Genomic DNA, 22,548 nt, shown 5'->3' with positions numbered 1-22,548 from the left:
TTTTTTTGCCAGTTTCTCACCTATTCTTCCAAAACTTCTTCGTGTAAATACAAGCGATCAGCCCTCACATCTTTTTGGCCAGCAATATGTGTGGGAGATCTTTCTATACAAGTGCCAAGAACTTCCTTGTTTTTTTTCCACATTTGTCTAACATGCCATCTTATGGATGTGACATAAGTCCCTGTTGATGGGTTCTTGTGTGTTTGCTCCAACTTTTTAAAAATAAATATTTATTTACCTAGCTGTGTAGGGTCCTAGATGCAGAATGTGGAACCTTTCATCGCAAACCATGGATTCTCCAGTTGCTCCGTGGCATATGAAATCCCAGTTCCCTGACCAGAGATGGAACTTGCAACCCCAATGCTACAAGGCAGGCTCTCAACCACTGGACCACCAAGGAAGCCCCTGTCTCAACCTTTTGCTATTACAAGAATATTACAATGAGTGCACTCTCATTCGCTCAATCCTCAGTCGTGTCTGACTCTTTGAGACCTTATGGACTGTAGTCCACCAGGCTCCTCTGTCTATGGGATTTCCCAGGCAAGAATTCTGGAGTGTGTTGCCATTTCCTCCTACAGGGGATCTTGCCTGCACAGGGATCAAACCATGTCTTCTGCATTGGTAGGCAGATTCTTTACCACTGAGCCACCTGGGAAGCCCATTACAATGAGTAACCTTGTACACAGCCCTGGACATTTAGTGTGCATACAGGTATATATAAAGTATAAACTCCCAGGAACTCCCTGGCAGTCCAGTGATTAAGACTCAGCACTTTCACTGGTGAGGAGCTGGATTTGATCCCGAGTCAGGGAACTAAGATCCCACAAGCCATGTGGTATGGCCAAAATAATAATAATTTTAAAAGTCCCAGAAGTGGGATTACTGGATAAAAGGGCAAATGCATCTGTCCTTCTGGTAGATATTGCCAAATTGTCCTCCATGGTTGTACCAATAGGTATCCCTGCCAGTAATGAATGGGAAGACTTGCATAGCATAGCATACAAATGCTGTGAAATAGCAGTATAGCATACAAATGATAATATCAGATTTTTTTTTTTAACAATCCAGTAGATACAAATGATAGCTTGTTTAAATTTACATGTCTTATTTTGATTACTGTTAGGCATCTTTTCAAATGTTTGAAAGCCATTTGAATTTTATTTGCTCTGAACTACGTTGATTTTTCTGTTAAGTTGTTCTTTATCCTTATCAACTTTTGGAAGCTTTTTTTATATGAGAGGCATTGGGCCTCTGTAATATCAGTTGCAAATATTTTTCCTAGCTGGTCAATGGCCCTTTGACTTTGTACTTAGTTGTTTTAACCATGCACACTGCTTTTTTTTTTTTTTAATGTAATCATATATATCAGTATACTTTCATGGCTTCTGGATTTTGAATCTTAATTGTTCTAATCCTCATGCCAAAAGCATAAAGACATTTATGAATGTATTCTTCTAGAAAACTTATGGCTTTGATTTTTTTTTAAAATTCTTGATTGATTTAGAGCTTATGTTGGTATATAGTATAAATCATGAATCTATCTTTTTAAAAATAAATTACCACCCAGTTATCCTAATGTCTCTTTATTGAAACATCCCCATTCTTCTCCCTTAGTTGAGAGACCAGTTCCATCACGAACTAAATTCTGATATGTGTTTGCATCTATTTTCAGATCTTCTATTCTGTACCCTTGATCTAATTATATGCCAATATTACTCTGTTTCTATTTGAGGCTTTATAGTGATTTCATATCTGGAGTGCCCTTCTTTATTCTCTTCTTTTTCAGATTTTTATTTCCTGGCTCTTCTTACTTATTTTTTCACTTAAGTTCCAGTGAAGTTAAGTTAATCTCTTGTTTTTTTTATTTTAATTAATATCTCACTAAGTTTATAAAATAACTTAGAGAAAATTGACAGCTTTCTTCCCTTCAAAAATATAACATGTTTTTCCATTTTATTTTTCTTCTGTGTCCTTCAGTATTATTTAAAATTTTTTCTCAGATCAGCTTATCTTAGATATTTGAACTTTTTGTTGCTATTGAAAATTGGGTAGATTGTTTGTTATATTAGGAAACTGAATTTTTGCATATTAATTTTGACATGTGCTTCATATAATGTTATTAATATAACTATTGGTATTCAATCTGAATTCTTCTATTGTTTATAATAGTTTTCCATTGGATTCTCTTGAATATGATCCTATGTTCTTCAGTTTTTATCCCTTTAATTTCTTTCTCTTATTTAATGGCATTGGCTAATTAATACTGCGCAAAAGTTGTAATAGTGCACATAATGCTTTTGTTCCCAAATTTAATAGAATGCTTCTCATATCTCCCTATTAACATAATGGTCTTTGGGGGACATTGATGGATATAGATATCAATACATAGATATAAATATAATATTAAAGAATTATCTATGGGTTGCTATTTTATTATCTTCTAAAAATTAAAATGTATATTCATGCTTTTCAAATGCTTTTTCAGTATATAAGAGGACAATCATAAAATTTTCTGCATGAAGAAATGGTGGATTATAATAATTACTCTCTTAAGGTTGATCCATCCTTTCATTTCTGGAGTTCTGTCTTTGCATTTTCATTCATAAGGAAGATTAGTCTGAGTTTTCCTTTTGTATGCTATCGCTGTCAAGTTTTGCAATTACTGTTACTCCCATTTAAAATAAACTGGGAATTTTCCTTTTTTTTTTGACTCTGGAATAATTTGAATAGTGTCTGTTCTTCAAATATTTGGTGTGATTCCTGGAAAATTTATTTTTTATACCACAATAATAGGTTATCACTCTATGAGCATAAAGCCCAGTGTTTTGTTTTTAGATATAGTATATTCAATGTTAATAAGCTCTACTAAAATAGAATTTATTGAATTTAAAAAATAATTATCAATGCTTATGTTTATTCTTAGATTTAGTACTGTTTATTGTGGACAATTAGTAAAATATAAGTTGATATGCAAATGAATGCAAAGAGCTCAACTAGGTAAGGTGAAAAAGAAATCTTAATTGGAACATCATTATCTATTAACTTAATGGTCCTCAATAGACCTTTCCACATACATAGGACGCTTCCCTCGTGGCTCAGTGGTAAAGAATCTGCCAGCCAATGCAAGAGACTCGGGTTCAATCCCTGGGTCAGGAAGATTCCCTGGAAGAGGAAATGACAACCCACTCTAGTATTCTTGCCTGGAGAATCCCATGGACAGAGGAGCCTGGCAGGCTACTGTCCATGGGGTGGCAAAAAAGTTGGACACAACTTAGCGACTAAACAACAACAAAAGGACATTTATGTATCAGATTCTAATGCCAGATAAGCCATTACCTTACTGCATATAGCTGATCCAGTGGTTTTTCCTCTCCAGAAGTATAGAAAGAGGACAGCAATGGACTTGCAGGTAAAGCCTAACATATTGGGAGCGAGGAATGAGGACAGATGCTATCCTTGGTCCTGAAGCACAATTTTGTGCTGTTCTAAACCCAAACAAAACGGCAACCCACTCCAGTGTTCTTGCCTGGAGAATCCTAGGGACCGGGGAGCCTGGTGGGCTGCCGTCTATGGGGTCGCATAGAGTCGGACACGACTGAAGTGACTTAGCAAACCCAAACATTTGCCTGGAAACTCCCATGGACGGAGGAGCCTGGTAGGCTGCAGTCCATGGGGTCACTAAGAGTCGGACACGACTGAGCGACTTCACTTTGACTTTCCACTTTCATGCATTGGAGAAGGAAATGGCAACCCACTCCAGTGTTCTTGCCTGGAGAATCCCAGGGAACGGGGAGCCGTCTATGGGGTCACACAGAGTCAGACACAACTGAAGTGACTTAACAGCAGCAGCAGCAAACCCAAACATGTTTATGCATGTTGTAGTTGATCTTCATTGTATTTGTTTTGTGTTCCATCTTGATGTAAATCTTATATCTTCATATTCATAGCTGGCACTCCTCTGGTAAATTCGGTAGAGGAGGGCAGTTTTTTTGCTCTTAGTTCAATGTGTGCCTCTAATTCAACTAGATCAAAAGTTCTCAATATGAATGAGGGTCAGAATACTGTGAGTAGCTTGCAAAAATGAACATTACAAGGTTCTATCTTCAGATATTTTAATTTATGAAGTCTGGAGTGTGGAGCCAGGTATCTGTACTTTTAAAAATAACCAGAAATACTGATGATCAGTCTTATTTAAGAACAAGACGAAAAGGTCTTTAAGGGCAATAATGTTCCTGGATTCTATACGTGATACTGCCTCAGTGACTGAGGTCAGGGAGGGTTCATTTCTAAACTACTTATCATCAGTATGTTTGTAGCACTATTACCTTGTACACACAGGCTTTGCAGAGTGTACTTTCCGGACTTTAAATAACAAACATAACAGTTTATCTCCCTTCTACTAACACAGAAACTGGCTGGTGTCAAGTAGGCAAACCATTGTTGCTACCTGGAAATAAGAGTTGTTGGAGATCCTTCTTATGTTCCAGACCTTTCTTGGAGTACACTGGTCTGCTCTGAGGAGGGCTGTTAGACAGACTCAGCTGAGATTCAAAGTCTTTGCACAGCTGTGTAAGATCTTAACAAAAAAGAAAAGAAATTCATGTTATTCTGACATGTTAGTTCATCTCTTCACCACTGAAAAAGACTTTATATGAGTGGGTGTATTGTATGGCTCTCTAGGCATGACTTGAGACATAATAGCAAGATAACACCCCATTCACCCTGTATGGACAAGTGCCTTTATCACATATGAAAGTTGCCAAATCCATCATAAGAGAGATGTTATCTGGAAGTTTGAATGTGTTTCCATTCAATGTAAGTCACCACTCTCTGTATCTCAATAGCATTTTGTTTTTATTTCTTCTATGGTATAGAGCACATTCTTTTAGTACACTTTTCTGTGGTGTAAATATTCCCACCATGGACAATTTTAAGCTACCAATATGATGTCACTAAATGGAGAGTCAGGGAGACATGCATCATAACATATCATTTTAGAGTAGTTCCATCATGCAGATGGAGAAGGCAATGGCAACCCACTCCAGTATTCTTGCCTGGAAAATCCCATGGACAGAGGAGCCTGGTAGGCTGAAGTCCATGGGGTCGCTAAGAGTCGGACATGACTGAGCGACTTCACTTTCACTTTTCACTTTCCTGCATTGGAGAAGGAAATGGCAACCCACTCCAGGGTTCTTGCCTGGAGAATCCCAGGGACGGGGGAGCCTGGTGGGCTGCCGTCTATGGGGTCGCACAGAGTTGGACACGACTGAAGCGACTTAGCAGCAGCAGTAGCAGCATTATGCAGATACAATAGATGTAAGTAACCTCGCACACATCATCTTAAAATGTAGTATTATAAGTAATTGGGTTTTTTATTTACTACATTTGTTTTAAATATAATTTATGGAACTGTATAACTTGATTTTTGTTTGTATAACTTGATTTTTAATAACTGTTTAACAACTGGCTCACAACAATCCTGCAAATTTAATAAATCTTGATAAACAGCCAAAAGTCAGTTCCAATACACCACTGCAAGGCAATCATCCCCCCCAAATTTTCTTTTCATCTGATGTGGGAAATTGCCCATTATAAGACACTGGACTCAGGCTTGTCATCACCCAGCCAAATTTTCTCCTGTTTGGAAAGTAGGATACTTGAAGATTAAAAAAAAAACAGAGTTTAATGGATGTGAGAAGTCAAAGCCATGGCAAATATGTTTAATTGGAGTTTCTGAAGAGGCAGTAAAGACAGGAAGGGAGTTTTTTCCATCTTACCTGGATCTGTATCCATCATCATGCTTAGCCATTCCTTAGTTGTCAGGCTGCAAACATCCTTACCATTCACCATCCAGGAACTGGGAACGCCCGAGAATACTGCACCACAGAATCGCTTCACTCCAATTACACATGCATAGCCATATAGCTCTCCCTCGGCTAACACATCCAAGATTTTGACTGTGAAATCTATCTGGCATCGAGATTGGCAAAAATGGACACAAGATAATTTTTGTATTGTTTCTTCTATTTTCTTTTTCAAAGAGTCACGGTCAACATTTTCTTTAGCACAGCCCAGAACTTCCCTACTTTTATCATCCACACCAATAACAAGATAGCCTCCTTCAGTGTTTGCAAATGCAGGGATATACTCTAGAATCGTGTCTTTCATATATTGTTCAATGTGTTTTGTAGCGAACTGCTTAAACTCTATTAATTGAGACTCGGGAAAAGGCATGACTTCACCACGTTCAAAATGGTCTTTTTGAAAAACACAGTAAGTAGGATCCACGTCATGGAGGTCTGGATGTATAACCTTGGAAATTTCACCAACAGGTTCTTTCCCTGAGATTTTTGCATTTGTTTTCTTGGTTTTCAGGAAATGGAATGCCTTTCTTGAATCCATGAGATACACAGAAGTGCCGGATCTACAGTATAACGAAGAACTCAGGCTACAAATGCGGGGCTTAACAAAAACGTTTTCAAGCAAAGTGTCGCTGCTCCAAGACTTCACAAAAATGTAGTAACAACTCCCTTGTTGCTTTGTCTCGAAGAAAGCTTGCAGATTTGAAAACAGAATAAGTGTTCTCAAAGCTTCTTCTAAATCCAGTCCCATCTCCACGAGATTGTCATCGTTGTTTGCCATTTCCAGTTGAATCACTCCTCCTCCTGAGTTTAATAAAGCACATGCAGCCTGGATCACTTTCACCTTCTCTTTCTCTCTCTGAACTTTCTGCAGCTTTTTTCTGTTACTTTCACCAAGAGTTACTTTTCCTACATTGATGACCAAGTCTGGGTAAGATGAATCTACCGCCAAACGTGAATAATGTTTCTCCATGTTTATTCTGCGACTGAAACCATGAAAACACATATCTCATGTTGGTGAAGCAGTAGATTGCATAGCACACAAAAATGCATTTATTAATTTATTGTAAAGTATGTATAACAGAATCACTTTGTGAAGCATCTATACTTCAATAAAATAAAACTTTTTTAAAGTTTACACTGAGCTGAAAAAAAAAAAGAGTGACAGAGAATGGGAGATGAGAAGTGGTGAGAGGAGACTTGAGAGTCGGAAAAGGGCTTACAACAGTAGAAAGCCCAAGAAGCCTTTTGAGGAAGGGAGTGACATGAGCACACAGACATTGTAAAAGACACATTACTGAGGAACGGATCCATAGTCGCCAAGGGTTATGGGGAGGGAAGTGGTAACTACAAGGGATAACACAGTGGGGTTTGCTGGGGTGAGAAAACTGTTCTGTATCCTGATTGTGGTTGTAATTACATGAATCCATGTGCTAGAAATCATAGAACTGCACACCCCAAAAGTAAATTTTATTGCATGATTAATTTTTAAGAGCAGAGGGCACATTATTTACAGGTGGAGAACTAATTAGAGAGGAGTAAACCAGTAGGGACGGTTTTGCAGTAACCTGAGTGAGAGAGAGAGATGATGGTAGCCTGCGCCACAGTAGGTAGGGGCCATGAGAATGAAGAAGTGTGAATATTTCTGAGAGACATTTAGAAAATATTGATAAAAGTTAACATGGCTCTGTATTGACCAGCTAGAGATCAGGAGAAAGGATTAAAATTTAGTAACTGGATTTTTGGCTTGGGCAATTGAGTGGTTAGCAGTACCACTTATTAGCAAAAAAAAAAAAATCAATGATTATTGAAGGTGGGTGATTGATAAATGGAGATTCACTCTCCTATTCTCGCCTTCTCTCTACCTCTGTGTATATTTGAAAAGTGTCTAAATAAGTTTTAAAATTGATTTCATCCATTAGCTGGGTGGTGGGCAAACTGGTGTTCATTATATTGTTCTCTATTTTTTTCCTGTAAATTTGAAATTATTCATGACATAAAAAAGAAAACTTTTACTCCAAAATTTTTTAAAGGTGAGTAGGGCATCTGAAAGCAATGGCACCCCACTCCAGTACTCTTGCCTGGAAAATCCCATGAATGGAGGAGCCTGGTAGGCTGCAGTCCATGCTAAAGGGTCGGACACGACTGAGCAACTTCACTTTCACTTTTCACTTTCATGCATTGGAGAAGGAAATGGCAACCCACTCCAGTGTTCTTGCCTGGAGAACCCCACAGATCGGGGAGCCTGGTGGGCTGCCGTCTATGGGGTCGCACAGAGTCGGACACGACTGAAGCGACTTAGCAGCAGCAGCAGCAAGGCGTATGAATTTGGAGTAACAAAGTAGTTGAACTTTTGGACTATGCATTCTAACAAAACAGAGATGGCCAGGGCAGAGGGTGGACCTGAGAAATGGGGGGAAAGAAAGATAATGGATTCTAAGACTTTATGATGCCAAAAAACTTGTATTTGGGAGTGATTGAGCAAATCAACAAAACTCAACACTACCATAGTGAGGAGAGAGCTCTTAAGACTCAGGGTTGTGTTACAACCTAGACAGTAATTTTTTTTTCTTTTGCTTGATTATATACTGAAGCATGACATTGAAATATTTCATTTATTAATTTTTTTAGCACAGGAAACATTTAATGGGCACTCACCAAGAGCACACTAACTGCTGTGAAAGACACAAAGAGTATGACTATTGGAGATTTATGGTTTAGGATCCATCAAATTACCATGATGTGGTTTAAATGGTATGTGGAGAAAAATCCGTAGCCCTAAATGTCTGTTACGGTAAGAGAGAGAATTTAAATAAAATGATTTGCATCAACATTTAAAGAATTTAGGAAAAAGAACCAGGTCACAAAAGAACAGGAATAACAGATGGACAGGCAGAAGAAAGTTGGAAAATGAAAAAGCAATTATCTGATTAATTAACAAGATTGAGAGTTATTTTTTTTTGTTTTGCTTTTTGCTTGTTTGATTTTTGTTTTTTAGATAAACCACTAGCATCTTGTTTATTTATTTTAAACTTTATTGAAGTATAGTTTATTTACAATGTTGGGTAAGTTTCAGGTGTACAGCAAAGTCACTCACTTATACAGATATCATTCTTTTTCAGATTCTTTTCCCATATAAGGTATTACAGAATATTGAGTAGAGTTCCCTGTGCTAAACAATAGGTGCTTGTCAATTATCTATTTTACATATAGTAGTGTGTGTATGTTAATCCCAAGCTCCTAGCATCTTTATTATTTAAAAAGAGCTCTGAACAAATAGAAGGGTTGTTGATAGAGGTGTGGCAAGGAAACAGAATTCTGAGCAGTAAATTATTGGCAGGCCAGGTCATTCACAATCTTACTTATTTGTCTGATATGTTCCTTGTGATATATTTTATATTTATAAATATCTTATTCTATATCTTATAACCTTTAAGGTGTTCTTGTCAGGTTATTTATGCAAAATGCTATTGGAAACATTTGGACAAATGTTTACATATGGATATTTGCTCTCAAGTATTGTGTTTGCGTGTGTGCTCAGTCGTGTCCAATTCTTTGTGACCCCATAGACTGCAGCCAGGCTCCTCTGTCCATGGAATTTTCCAGGCAAGAATACTGGAGTGGGTTGCCATGTCCTATTCCAGGGGATCTTCCAAACTCAGGGAATTGAACCCGCGTCTCCTGCATTGGCAGGCAGGTTCGTCACCACTGAGACACCTGGGAAGCCTACTAATATCAGCAACTGATATCATATCAGCAACTGCCTTTTATTATCTAGTAAGTCTGGATTATTTTATATGGCATAGAAAGCTTGAGAACTCCTAATACTTTCTTCTTCCTTTAAGACCTGAAAGAAAATCAATAAAGGGAAATGTCTGGTAGATTTCTTCTTAAATAGGCAAAAAAGCAAAATTGGTTTGATTTAAAAGTTGAGGGCTCAGATACATCAATAGCAGAACAAAAGCATCAGGGCAGTTATAACAAGGAAAATTTTTAAGTGCCTGGCTCCATTGTGTTTACTGGTGAGCTTTTGTAAACTTCAAAATCATATAATTTCTACATTATTAGATATAAAGTGTTTGACACATGAAAAACTATGGCCTGCTACAAAATTCAGTATTGTCATATATTTCATGAACAACATTATGACACTCAATAATTCTTTCACCTATTTTTCCTTTATCTCTTATGATCTTAATAATATTACAGATTTTTTAAAACAGATTGTAAGCATCAGATTAAGAGTTTTGCATTCTGCTTTTATCATTAACACTTCTGTAAACCTTTGAAGTCATTATATTTCTAATTATATGTTTTAAAGACAATAGAACTTTTCATCAAGTACGTATTAATGAACTGGACTGTTCTCTATCGTTAAACATTTCTCTTGCTCCCAATTCTTAATAATAAGCAATACCGCATTTACTTAACAGCTGTTTAGTGGACATCTATTATTTGCCAATCACTGTGCTAAATCCAGAGTAGACAGTGGTGAACAAAACAAACCTGGTCCCTGCCCTCAAGATGCTCGTTGCTTACGGAAGCTCACTGCTAGATAAGTGATAACTCAGAATGCCGGGGATGCTTAGAATGGCAACTGTCCTTATATGGCATTGGGAAGGGGGATGGGTTTAGAGAAGGCTTTCTAGAAAAAGGAACATTTTGAATTAAGATCTGAAGAATGTAAATGAGGTAAAGAGTTAATAGGTGAAGAAGGGTGGAAAAAACTTTCCAGAAGGAAGTAGGAAGGAATATGTCAGGTTCAAAGGACAGACTGTCTGAAACACTGAGATGGAGAGACAAAGCGGGAGGAAAAGAGGCTGGAAAGGTGATCAAGAGTCACCTGTACATTGGCTGGCAGGGAGGCCCCTTTAAGGATTCAGACTTTATCCTGAAGGTAATGGGAAGCCACTGGAGGATTTTAAGCAGGAAGGCATAGCATCAGATGTAGTGTGTGTGTGTGTGTGTGTGTGTGTGTATTATATATATACTTTTTTTTTTTTACGAAGTTCCTTCTAGCTTCAGTGTGGAGAATGAATTGGAAGAGACTAGAGTAGTTGTGGAAGAGAACTTTGGGGATGCTATTTCAATAGTCCAATGAGAAAAGATGGTGGTGTGTACCACCAGTGACTGTGGATATGAAGAGAAATAAACAGAGTTGAGAGATATTTAGAAATAAACTGAAGGACCTGGTATTTGATGGAAACTCAAGTCCATTATTTGAACTATTTTTCTTCCTCCCTAACCCAAAAGATAGAAACCAAAACTAGCCACTCACTGTGAGTTTATGACAAATTGCGTCTCAACCTAGATTAAAACAGGGAGTAACATGTTTTTAGCAGCTTTATTCATAACTTCCCAAGCTTAGAAGCAGTCAACAAACTGCAGTACACCCAGACAGTGGTATATTATCTACACTAAAAAGAAATGAGCCATCAAGTCAGGAAAGACAAAAAGGAAATTTAAATGCATATTACAAAGTGACAGAGGACAATGTGAAAGGACTGTATGATTTTAACTATATGACATTCTGGAAAAGGCAAAACTGTGGGGACAGTGAAAAGATCGGTGGTTGTCAGGAGTTGTGGGAAGGGAAGGATAAACAGGTGGAGAACAGAGGATTTTTGAGGCAGTGGGAATACTCTGTATAACAGTGTAGTTGTGGTTGCATGTCATGTCATTATACATTTGTCCAAACTGTGGAATGTACACCAAGCGTGAACCATAAAGTAAGCTATGGACTTTGAGTGATCATGATCTTTCAGTGTAAGTTCATCAATCGTAACAAATGTACCACTGTGTTGCTGGGTGGGTAGGTGGAGGGTGGGTGTTGATGATAGGAAGGTAATGCCAGTGTAGGGGCAAGGGATATATGGGAGATCTCTGTGCTTTCCTCTCAATTTTGCTGTGAGCCATGGATTTCTATGAAGTTCAGTGGTGGTTAAGACTCCATGCTTCCAATACCCAAAAGAGTTGAGTGCTGCTGCTTCTGCTAAGTCTCGTCAGTCGTGGCCGACTCTGTGCGACCCCATAGACGGCAGCCTACCAGGTTCCTCCATCCATGGGATTTTCCAGGCAAGAGTGCTGGAGTGGGGTGCCATTGCCTTCTCCAAAGAGTTGAGTACCTGTCCTCAAAAACCTGCACATGAATGTTCATAGTAGCTTTGCTCATGATAACAAAAATTTGGAAGCAACCAAGATGTTTTTCAACTGATGAATGGGTAAACAATGCATGTAAGGAGATAAGAACAGTCTTTTTTTTAAGCACTATTTGTAACACCCAGTTTTGGAAGTAGCCTATCAATAATAGAATAAGGAAATAAAACATGGTAATATTTACTGAAAAGGATGTTGTGAACCACTTTAAGAGAATAAACTAAAACACAGTGACATAGATATCAGAAACAAAATACAGAGTTTAAAAAATCAAGTTGCAGGGGGGCGGTCCTAAGATGGCAGAGGAATAGGATGGGGAGACCACTTTCTCCCGCACAAATTCATCGAAAGAACATTTAAACGCTGAGTAAATGCCACAAAACAACTTCTGAATGCCGGCAGAGGACATCAGGCACCCAGAAAAGCAGCCCAGTGTCTTCGAAAGGAGGTAGGAAAAAATATAAAAGACAAAAAAAAAAAAGAGAGAGACAAAAGAGGTAGGGACGGAGTCTCAGGAAGGGAGTCTTAAAAAGAGAGAAGTTTCCAAACACCAGGAAACACTCTCACTGCCGAAGTCTGTGGCGAGCCTTGGAACCACAGAGGGCAACATAAGTGGGAGGAAAAATAAATAAATAACTAAAACCCACAGAGTACATGCCCAACTGTAACTCCCCCAGCGGAGAAGCAGCGCAGACGCCTGCACCCGCCATTAGCAAGCGGGGGCTGGGCAGGGAGGCGCGGGCTGCATGGCTTAGAGTAGGGACCCGGCCTGAATGCCCCAAGGCATTCCTTTCTGAGGGAACTAACTCGGGCTAGCACACCAGACTGTGGGATAGCTACCACGCTAAAAGCCCTAACCTAAGACACCGCCAGGCCCGCTCACAGAACAAAGGACTGAACAGAGCTAGCCCGCTGCAGACCATCCCCCTTTTTTAGCACTGGTTTCAGCTCTTCCACCCTCCCTCCTCACCACTCTACGTGTTCTTCGAGTGCGCATGCGCGCGCGCGCGCGCGCGCGCTTTTGTGTGTGTGTGTGTGTAGATTTGGAAATGATAGTCTAAGAAGGGAAGTAGAGCCTCTGCATGTGGGCCCCAGGGGAAGAATGGAATGGGGAAGGTTGTGAGCACCCGGGGCTGAGAAAATTGCCACTCACAAAACAAAACAGACCCTAGAGAGAGGAGACCCACAACCTCAGACAGAACTGCCCCAGGCATTATGATATCTTGTATTTCACAGGGCAAGACTCAAACCAGATAACCATAAAGCCCACATCCTGTTCATGATTCAGTTGCCTCCTTTGACTTATTTCTTTCCTTCATGTCAGTACTGTAGGCATAGTCTCTGGTAATTTGTCCTTATTTAATTTGGGTCTAAAAAAATCATTTTTAGGGCTTCCCTCATGGCTCAGTGGTAAAGAATCTGCCAGCCAGTGCAGAAGACACGGGTTAAATCCCTGATGCAGAAAGTTCGCCCGTGCCGCAGAGCAACTAAACCCATGTGCCAGAACTACTGAGACTATGTTCTAGAACCCGGGAGGTGCAACTATGGAGCCCACACTGCAACAGATAGGGACAGAATGAAGGGACAAAATAGGTGATTAAATAGCCAGTTCCACTGCTGCTGCCAAGTCGCTTCAGTCGTGTCCGACTCTGTGCGACCCCATAGATGGCAGCCCACCAGGCTCCCCGTCCCTGGGATTCTCCAGGCAAGAATACTGGAGTGGGTTGCCTTTTCCTTCTCCAATGCGTGAAAGTGGAAAGTGAAAGTGAAGTCGCTCAGTCGTGTCCCACTCTTAACGACCCCATGGACTGCAGCCTACCGGGCTCCTCCGCCCATGGGATTTTCCAGGCAAGAGTATTGGAGTGGGTTGCCATTGCCTTCTCCGGTCAGTTCCACTAGGGGATTGTAAGTAAAAGAATATGGGAGCCTCATAAGTTAATGATTACTCAAGAGAGCAGGTGAGTTTAACCATAAAACCAAGCAGGCTTGCTTAACAGTGAACTCATGCAAGAGAAGCAGGGGACATGCCCCCAAACAATAAAACAATCGTGGCAGGAGACCCACATCCTGCCCAGTGAGTTCAGGACATTAATGATCCCTAGGACATTCTCTCTGCACCCATGAAAAACCAGGAATTTGTAGACCTAGCTTGACCACGCAGGGACAAGAAAACTCCCCTGCTCAACCTGGAGAAGGAACTAATGGTAAAAATATGACGTCTACTCAAGAAAGACAGAGAAGGTCTTCTCTCCTTCCCCACTTTTCCTTTGATTATAAAACTGTAGCCCAGTAAGTTCTCAGGGTGCAGCATTTCTTGCTCACCCTCTTCTAAGCCTCCAAAGCGCCTATTCTAATAGATCACTTCTTATGTACCACTTTGCTCTCCCTGAACTCTTCTCTGCACTGAGAACTTAAAAGAGTTGGTATGGGAGCTCTTCAGCGCCCCCCCTAAAATGTTTCACCGATCAGTTTCACAACTCCTGAAGCCTGCGTGCCCTAGAGTCCATGCTGTGCACCAAACAGAAGCCACCACCACAGAGAAGCCTGTGCACTGCAAGAAGAGTAGCACCCACCCGCTGCAACTAGAGAAAGCCCTGACAGCACAGCCGAAAATTAAATAAATAAATTCTAAGAAATCACCTACGACTACAGTGATAAAAGCATATTTATATTGTAAAGATGAGTGTGGCAACTGATTTCTAGGAAATACTCAGAACGTCTGTAGGTGTTGCCTATGTCTAGTAAAATATATACCTACTGTCGCAGGTGACTTTTTTCCTATTACAGATTGGCAAATATTTTTCAAACATCCACTTGCTGAATTATTCATAATCATACATTCGTTTGTTGCCCATCTCCAAAAAGAAAAAGCAATTTGTTAAAGCTGGGCAAGTTAATTTCCAGTGCTTTTGATAAATGTTGGTAAACAAAATAATCAAACTTTTTACACACTTGCAAAAAATAACCTGGAAAATCCAATGAGGTCTGAGCTTCTGGGTTAATGTATTTAAGTTTTTCCTGAAAACAAAAGTGCGTGTATATTATGAAAAACAAAACCCTTTTCGTAGAGATCAACCAATTGGGTACCTGACATTAATTAAATCCTGACAGTCACCCCTTCCCGCCAAAGCTCTAGTTCCTCCCTGATGTATCTGAGAGTTTGCTTCCAGATAGTTGGTTATCTGTCCACCCCACAATCCTCTCCACCACTGTCTCAGACCTCAGGGTGTCTGGCTGGAATCCTGCATCCCATATCCCTGGCCTGAGCAAGAAGGTAAGTCCCATTAAAGGACCAGTTCTCTTCACTGTCTATTTCACTTAAGAAAAATGTGGGCATAACATGTCCACCACAGTCTGTCTTGTCTAAAGTAGATCTGAAAGGGTCTCTAGCCACAGGGTGAATTTATTTATATATGTGTGTATATATATATATATGTATTTTTTTTTTTTTTTGAGAAGGAAATGGCAACCCACTCCAGTATTCTTGCCTGGAGAATCCCACGGACAAAGGAGCCTGGTGGGCTACAGTCCATAGGGTCACAAAGAGTTGGACACAACTGAGCAACTAACACACACATACATTTTTTAATTGTAGGACAATTACTTTACAATATTGTGATGGTTTTTGCCATACACCAACATGAATGAGCCATAGGTATACATATGTCCCCTCCTTCTTATACCCTCTTCCCACAGCCCTCCCCTCCCATCCCTCTATGTTATCACAGAGCACTGGCTTTGGGTTCCACAGGGTGGATTTTTATCTTAGCATTCTTTGGTCTTTTTTCCAGCCCATCTTTTCTGTTGAACAGGCATAGCTCCAGTCTCTCTAGATAGTCTCAGGGTTGGGGTGCTGAAGAGAAAAATACCCGAGTTCTGACCTGTTCAGGGATCCTCAGCTTCACAAAAGCAAGCCCAGGAGAAATGCCCAGCTTTTATTTTCTTAAAAAAGGAAACTAGAATGTTCCCATCGTTTTAAAGTTCCCACTATTTTAATGTTTCCACTATTTTAATGTTCCCGCCATTTTAAAGTTTCAATTTCCTGAAACCAAGTTAAATGTGCTCCTGTCTTTTAGGTTTCTATTTCTCAAAAAACTATTTAGATGGCATTTGACTCTTTATGGCTGCCTTCCCAACCTCAAGAAAGAGAGCCAACTGACTGTTGGCTGTCAGTCAATAGGACTTTGTCTTTTTAATAAGTAAGTGAAAAGTGCGTTACTTCTGCGTTGAAACTTTAAACATCTAGGAGAGCAATGCTACAGAAAAATCTGTTGGATACACATCAAACTGTTATTAAGGATTTCACCCTAGGGAATGGAATCGGAAAGGAAGAGGGAGAGGGAGGGAGGAAATGTTATTTTGTACAATATGCCTGTATTACTTGAGAAATGTTTAATGCAATAGAAAACAGTGCTAGAGCCAGACAGAGAATTAGGCAGTACACCTCGTTGACTTTCTTACTTAATTTTTCTAGTAGCCTCTATAAGCTCAACAATTGCCGTTGAAACCAGTTGAAATGGTTGCTGGATTTCCTGTACTGACTAATACTGTTAGTTTTGTATTAAGTTTCTCCCATCTACCACATTGATCTACAACCTGCCCCATAGCTTACGGAAATCAGAGTCCCCTGAGATTCTTTTCTTGGTTTCTTTTGGGTAGCCATCTTTATAGATTGCAAAAATTGTTACAGTATGAATTTAGCGATCACTCCTAATATTCAGAAAAAGTGTTGGGCACTAGAGGGAATTGAATTTAGGATGTGATGAGCCAGTGTTCTCTGACCATCTCAGTCAATAACAAATAACCATCTCAATCTCAATAACCAATGTAGTTCTTCAGCAATAATCATTAGGAAACTTTGAAAAAAAAATTAAAAGTGATTACTTACAGACTCTGGAGGTTAAACAACAGGCTGGAGTGCACAGTGAGATCAGAAGTAGAAATGAGCACACTGGCCTGGTGTCCGACCTCCCTGGGGGTGGATGATGAGGGTTTAGGGTTTGGTAGTTTCCCAATTGGTGAATTTGAAACATGGGGGCGGAATTTAAAGTGCAGGGGGAGTAGGGGGCGGAGAAAAAAAAACGGAAACCCAGGGGGAATTCCCTGGCAGTCTAGCGGCTGGGACTTGGCACTTTTCCTGCTGAGGACACAGGTTTAATCCCTAGTCTGGAAACTAAAATCCCACAAGCTTGGGCACAGCTCCCAAAGACAAAAAACAAAAAAAATATTCAAGTTAGTCATCCTTGAAGTAAGGAAAAAAAAAAAAATTTCAGCTATCAGGTTCTACACTACAACAAAATTAGTTCCCAATCTTGGCTGCTCATCAGAATCTTTCTGCACATTTTTTTTAAAAAATGCAGATTCCAACAATTTACAAATAAAATATTTTTTTTTATTTTAAAAAGAAAGAGGGGGAAATAAAAAAAAAATAAAGCAGATTCATGGAGAATAAAATAGTCAGTCAGTTCAGTTGCTCAGTCCTGTGCAACTCTTTGAGACCCCATGAATCCCAGCATGCCAGGCCTCCCTGTCCATCACCAACTCCCGAAGTTCACTCAGACTCATGTCCATTGAGTCATGGACCTCCAACTCTTCGCATGAGGTAGCCAAAGTACTGGAGTTTCAGCTTCAGCATCAGTCCTTCCAATGAACACCCAGGACTGGTCTCCTTTAGGATGGACTGGTTGGATCTCCTTGCAGTCCAAGGGACTCACAAGAGTCTTCTCCAGCACCACAGTTCAAAAGCATCAATTCTTCAGTGCTCAGCTTTCTTCACAGTCCAACTCTCACATCCATACATGACCACAGGAAAAACCATAGCCTTGACTAGACGGACCTTTGTTGGCAAAGTAATGTCTCTGCTTTTCAATATGCTATCTAGGTTGGTCATAACTTTCCTTCCAGGGAGTAAGCATCTTTTAATTTCATGGCTGCAATTACCATCTGCAGTGATTTTGGAGCCCAGAAAAATAAAGTCTGACACTGTTTCCACTGTTTCCCCATCTATTTCCCATGAAGTGATGGGACCAGATGCCATGATCTTTGTTTTCTTAATGTTGAGCTTTAAGCCAACTTTTTCACTCTCCTCTCTCACTTTTATCAAGAAGCTTTTTAGTTCCTCTTCACTTTCTGCCATAAGGGTGGTATTATCTGCATATCTGACGTTATCGATATTTCTCCCAGCAATCTTGATTCCAGCTTGTGCTTCTTCCAGCCCAGCGTTTCTCATGATGTACTCTGCATATAAGTTAAATAAGCAATTTTAAGATCCCCAGGTAATTCTATGGTCTGGAAGGTTCAGGAACTACTGGACTCCCGTATTTCCTGTCTCTTGTCACAATCTCTTGGCTCACTATTGATGGTGAATTGTCCTAGAAACTGCTAGTGTTATAGATTGTCACACAAAGCCAGTTGATACCAAATCTGGTTGAATATGGTGAGCATTATCACTTCATGACATTGCCTACATGTGGCAGAGGAGGTATTGATCAGATTGTAAAAAACGGATGCAACCTACCAAGTACCCCAGAAACAGCAAACATCATTAAATATGAAAATAAATACTTAAGAAGTGTCCAGTGAGAAAAACTCAGCAATGACCAGGAGATGTCTTAATAGCTGCCATAGGGGCTTGCTAGGTGGCTCAGTAAAGAATCTGCCTGCAATGCAGGAGACTTAGGTTCCATCCCTGGGTCGGGAAGATCCCCTGGAGGAGGAAATGGCTACCCACTCCAGTATTCTTGCCCTGGAGAATCCCATGAACAGAGGAGTCTGGTGGGCTACAGTCCATGGGGTCACAAAGAGTCGGACACAACTGAGCAACTAACACTTTTCACAGAGGATTTAGCATTGTGCCCGCATTTCATAGTACCTCTGTGTTGAGGCTTGGAGCAGGCTGCCCCATAACATACCACAGTGGTATACTGATTGTTTTGAGTTAAAGTTACTGCAGAAAGAGCTGGTGAGGGAAAGATTGATATTAAAACAATAACACTCTGACCTCTCCTTCATTCCCCCAAAAAGTAGAAAATAAATCACCCATGTGAAAGGATCCCCCTATGCCAGGAGTATAGAGAGTATTCTTATCACCAGATAAGGAATTCAAGGCTAAGAAAGCCAAATAAACAGACTCTCTTCCCTCATGAGTCTACTACCCCAAGCACAAACCCCTTTCTTAAATCTTCATAAATAATTCTGTATCTAAACATGTTATATGAACAGACTGCTTTGGTCACTTGGTCTGGCGTAGGGGTAGAATTTCTATGACCTCTGTGTATATTAATTAATTTTTTCCTGTTTTTTAAATTAAAAAATATTTATTTATTTATCTAACTGTGCAGTGTGTTAGCTGGGCATGCAGGATCTTTTATTTTTTTAACAGCTGTGCTGGGTCTTTGTTGCTTCCTGGGCTTTTCTCTAGTTGTGGTGAGCGGGGGCTGCTCTTGTCACTGTATACAGGCCTCTCATTGCAGCGGGTTCTCTTGTTGCAGAGCATAGGCTCAGTAGTTGTAGCACATGGGCATGGTTGTTCCATGGCATGTGGGATCTTCCTGGATCAGGGCTCAAACCCTTGTCCCCTGCATTGACAGGCAGATTCTTTACCACTGAGCCACCAAAGAAGTCCCGGCACGCAGGATCTCTAGTCACAGGATGTGAACTCTTAGTTGCCGCATGAGGGATTTAGTTCCCTGACCTGGGCTTGAACATGGGACCCCTGCCTTGGGAGGGTAGAGTCTTAGCCACTGGACCACCAAGGAAGTCCCTATCTTGTTAATTTGTCTTGCGTTAATCTACAGCTAAAATAAGTCAAGACAGGTAGAGGGGGGATATTTCCCACTCCTCAACTTCCCTTCCCTAGGAGGAAACTAAGCTTCGGAAAGATTAAATAACAGTGCTGGATCATAGGCCAGGCACTGAGAATTCACTAGTGGTTTAATAGCTACTGCTTGTTGACACTTAGATTGTGTACCAAACACATGGAACACAGCATCTAATCTTTACAACCGCCATTGAGAGATGGATATAATGATGGTTATTTCCATTTCATACAAGAAAGAGCAGTTAAACTGCCCAATCACATTTGAGTTCCTGAGCCTTGTTGAATTTGGCTCCGAAACCCACACGAGTACATGGGCACCTCCTCAAAGCTCCATCTGATAGACGTAATGGTCATTCCTGGGGAGCTCTTTAAGAAATGGGTGAGTGCTCTTCCTGTAATCCAATCACAGTCTCCACCCATTTCAGCATTCAACAGGTTTCCTACATGATTTCCAAATTCCCTAGAACTGAGAGGGACCAAGGGTCTGGAATTTTAACAACCACATCAGGTGATTCCTCTTGGGAAAGTTTGGACAACACTTTAGGTATCTTTGGATCAACAAAGGTTTGTTTTACAGACCTCTTGAGTTGTGTGCCTGCCAACAGCCACCCTTCGGGGAAGGCACAAGCCCCAGCGCCAGCTTCTCACTGTGACCTGTGAGGAAAAGAGGGAAGAAGAATGCTTCTGTCCTAATCGTGTTCCTCTGTTCTGAGTTCCTTAGAATGTCTACCCTCCACCCCCACCTCCATATTTTATGGAGCTTGGGAAAGAGCTTTTTTTTTGTTGTCGTGGTTTTGCTTTACTTAATAAGATATTTTCAGTTCAGTTCAGTTCAGTTCAGTTGCTCAGTTGTGTCTGACTTTTTGCGACCCCATGAATCCCAGCACGCCAGGCCTCCCTGTCCATCACCAACTCCCAGAGTTCACTCAGACTCACGTCCATCGAGTCAGTGATGCCATCCAGACATCTCATCCTCCGTCGTCCCCTTCTTCTCCTGCCCCCAATCCCACCCAACATCAGAGTCTTTTCCAATGAGTCAACTCTTCGCATGAGTTGGCCAAAGTACTGGAGTTTCAGCTTTAGCATCATTCCCTCCAAAGAAATCCCAGGGCTGATCTCCTTTAGATTGGACTGGTTGGATTTCCTTGCAGTCCAAGGGACTCTCAAGAGTCTTCTCCAACACCACAGTTCAAAAGCATCAATTCTTCGGCGCTCAGCCTTCTTCACAGTCCAACTCTCACATCCATACATGACCACAGGAAAAACCATAGCCTTGACTAGATGGATCTTTGTTGGCAAAGTAATGTCTCTGCTTTTCAATATGCTATCTAGGTTGGTCATAACTTTCCTTCCAGGGAGTAAGCGTCTTTTAATTTCATGGCTGCAATTACCATCTGCAGTGATTTTGGAGCCCAGAAAAATAAAGTCTGACACTGTTTCCACTGTTTCCCCATCTATTTCCCATGAAGTGATGGGACCAGATGCCATGATCTTTGTTTTCTTAATGTTGAGCTTTAAGCCAACTTTTTCACTCTCCACTTACACTTTCATCAAGAGGCTTTTTAGTTCCTCTTCACTTTCTGCCATAAGGGTGGTGTTATCTGCATATCTGAGGTTATTGATATTTCTCCCGGCAGTCTTGATTCCAGCTGGTGTTTCTTCCAGCCCAGCGTTTCTCATGATGTACTCTGCATAGAAGTTAAATAAGCAGGGTGACAATATACAGCCTTGACGAACTCCTTTTCCTATTTGGAACCAGTCTGTTGTTTCATGTCCAGTTCTAACTGTTGCTTCCTGACCTGCATACAGATTTCTCAAGAGGCAGGTCAGGTGGTCTGGTATTCCAATCTCTTTCAGAATTTTCCACAGTTTATTGTGATCCACACAGTCAAAGGCTTTGGCATAGTCAATAAAGCAGAAATAGATGCTTTTCTGGAACTTTCTTGCTTTTTCGATGATCCATCGGATGTTGCCAATTTGATCTCTGGTTCTTCTGCCTTTTTTAAAACTAGCTTGAACATCTGGAAGTTCATGGTTCACGTATTGCTGAAGCCTGGCTTGGAGAATTTTGAGCATTACTTTACTAGCATGTAAGATGAGTGCAATTGTGCGGTAGTTTGAGCATTTTTTGCATTGCCTTTCTTTGGGATTGAAATGAAAAATAAATATTTGTTCGTTTATTTGCTCTGGGCTTTCTCTAGCTGTGGTGAGTAGGGGCTACTCTTCCTTGCAGTGTGCAGGCTTCTCATTGCTGTGTCTTCTCTTATTGTGGAGCACAGGCTCTAGCACAAGCTTCAGTCGTTCTGGTGCTTGGGCTTAGTTGCTTTGAGGCCTGAGAAATCTTCCTGGGCCAAGACTGGACCCATGTCCCCTGCATTGGTAGGTGGATCCTTATCCAGGGAAGTCCTGGTGAACAGTTCCTATATTTTTTACGTCATCTTCTTCTTCTTATAGGGGTAAATTCAGGCAGGTTTGGCCAAGGAATCAACTGGAACATCAGAGACTCTGCTACACCAGAAGTTGCTCCTCCCTAGGCTGTAAATGTGGACAAGGTCTCAATGGGAGACTGCAGAGTGGAAAGAGACCTCCAGAACAACGAACCCCAACAGGATGCAAAATGCAGTGTATACTATGATTACAACTCTGCTGAAATATATCTGCCGATGGACTAACACTGGAAATGAATAAACAAAAATGAAAGCAACTGTGTGA

General features: G+C 40.6%; 1 protein-coding gene and 1 long non-coding RNA gene across 3 annotated transcripts in view; one reads left to right on the top strand and one right to left on the bottom strand.

The window, feature by feature from the left end:
• The window catches only part of SLFN11 (schlafen family member 11), a 24,384-nt gene extending 7,370 nt beyond the window's left edge, over positions 1-17,014 (bottom strand). Inside the window, exons 1-3 of the mRNA XM_027517030.1 lie at positions 16,906-17,014; positions 5,778-6,847; positions 4,448-4,576 (exon numbers count right to left, since the gene is read on the bottom strand). Coding sequence (XP_027372831.1) covers positions 4,448-4,576; positions 5,778-6,834 — 1,186 coding nt within the window. The 5' untranslated portion in view covers positions 6,835-6,847; positions 16,906-17,014. The remainder of the gene's footprint in view (positions 1-4,447; positions 4,577-5,777; positions 6,848-16,905) is intronic.
• Positions 12,424-22,548, top strand: LOC113877173. 2 transcript variants are annotated; one of them, XR_003506708.1, is made up of 2 exons: positions 12,424-12,465; positions 22,291-22,548. It is a non-coding gene; the product is annotated as an uncharacterized LOC113877173 (long non-coding RNA). The 2 variants fall into 2 exon arrangements; XR_003506709.1 differs by lacking the exon at positions 12,424-12,465 and adding an exon at positions 15,047-15,291.

This window comes from Bos indicus x Bos taurus, chromosome 19 (assembly GCF_003369695.1).
Source record: "Bos indicus x Bos taurus breed Angus x Brahman F1 hybrid chromosome 19, Bos_hybrid_MaternalHap_v2.0, whole genome shotgun sequence".
NCBI lineage: Eukaryota > Metazoa > Chordata > Mammalia > Artiodactyla > Bovidae > Bos > Bos indicus x Bos taurus.
This window is presented reverse-complemented; position numbering and strand designations above follow the sequence as displayed.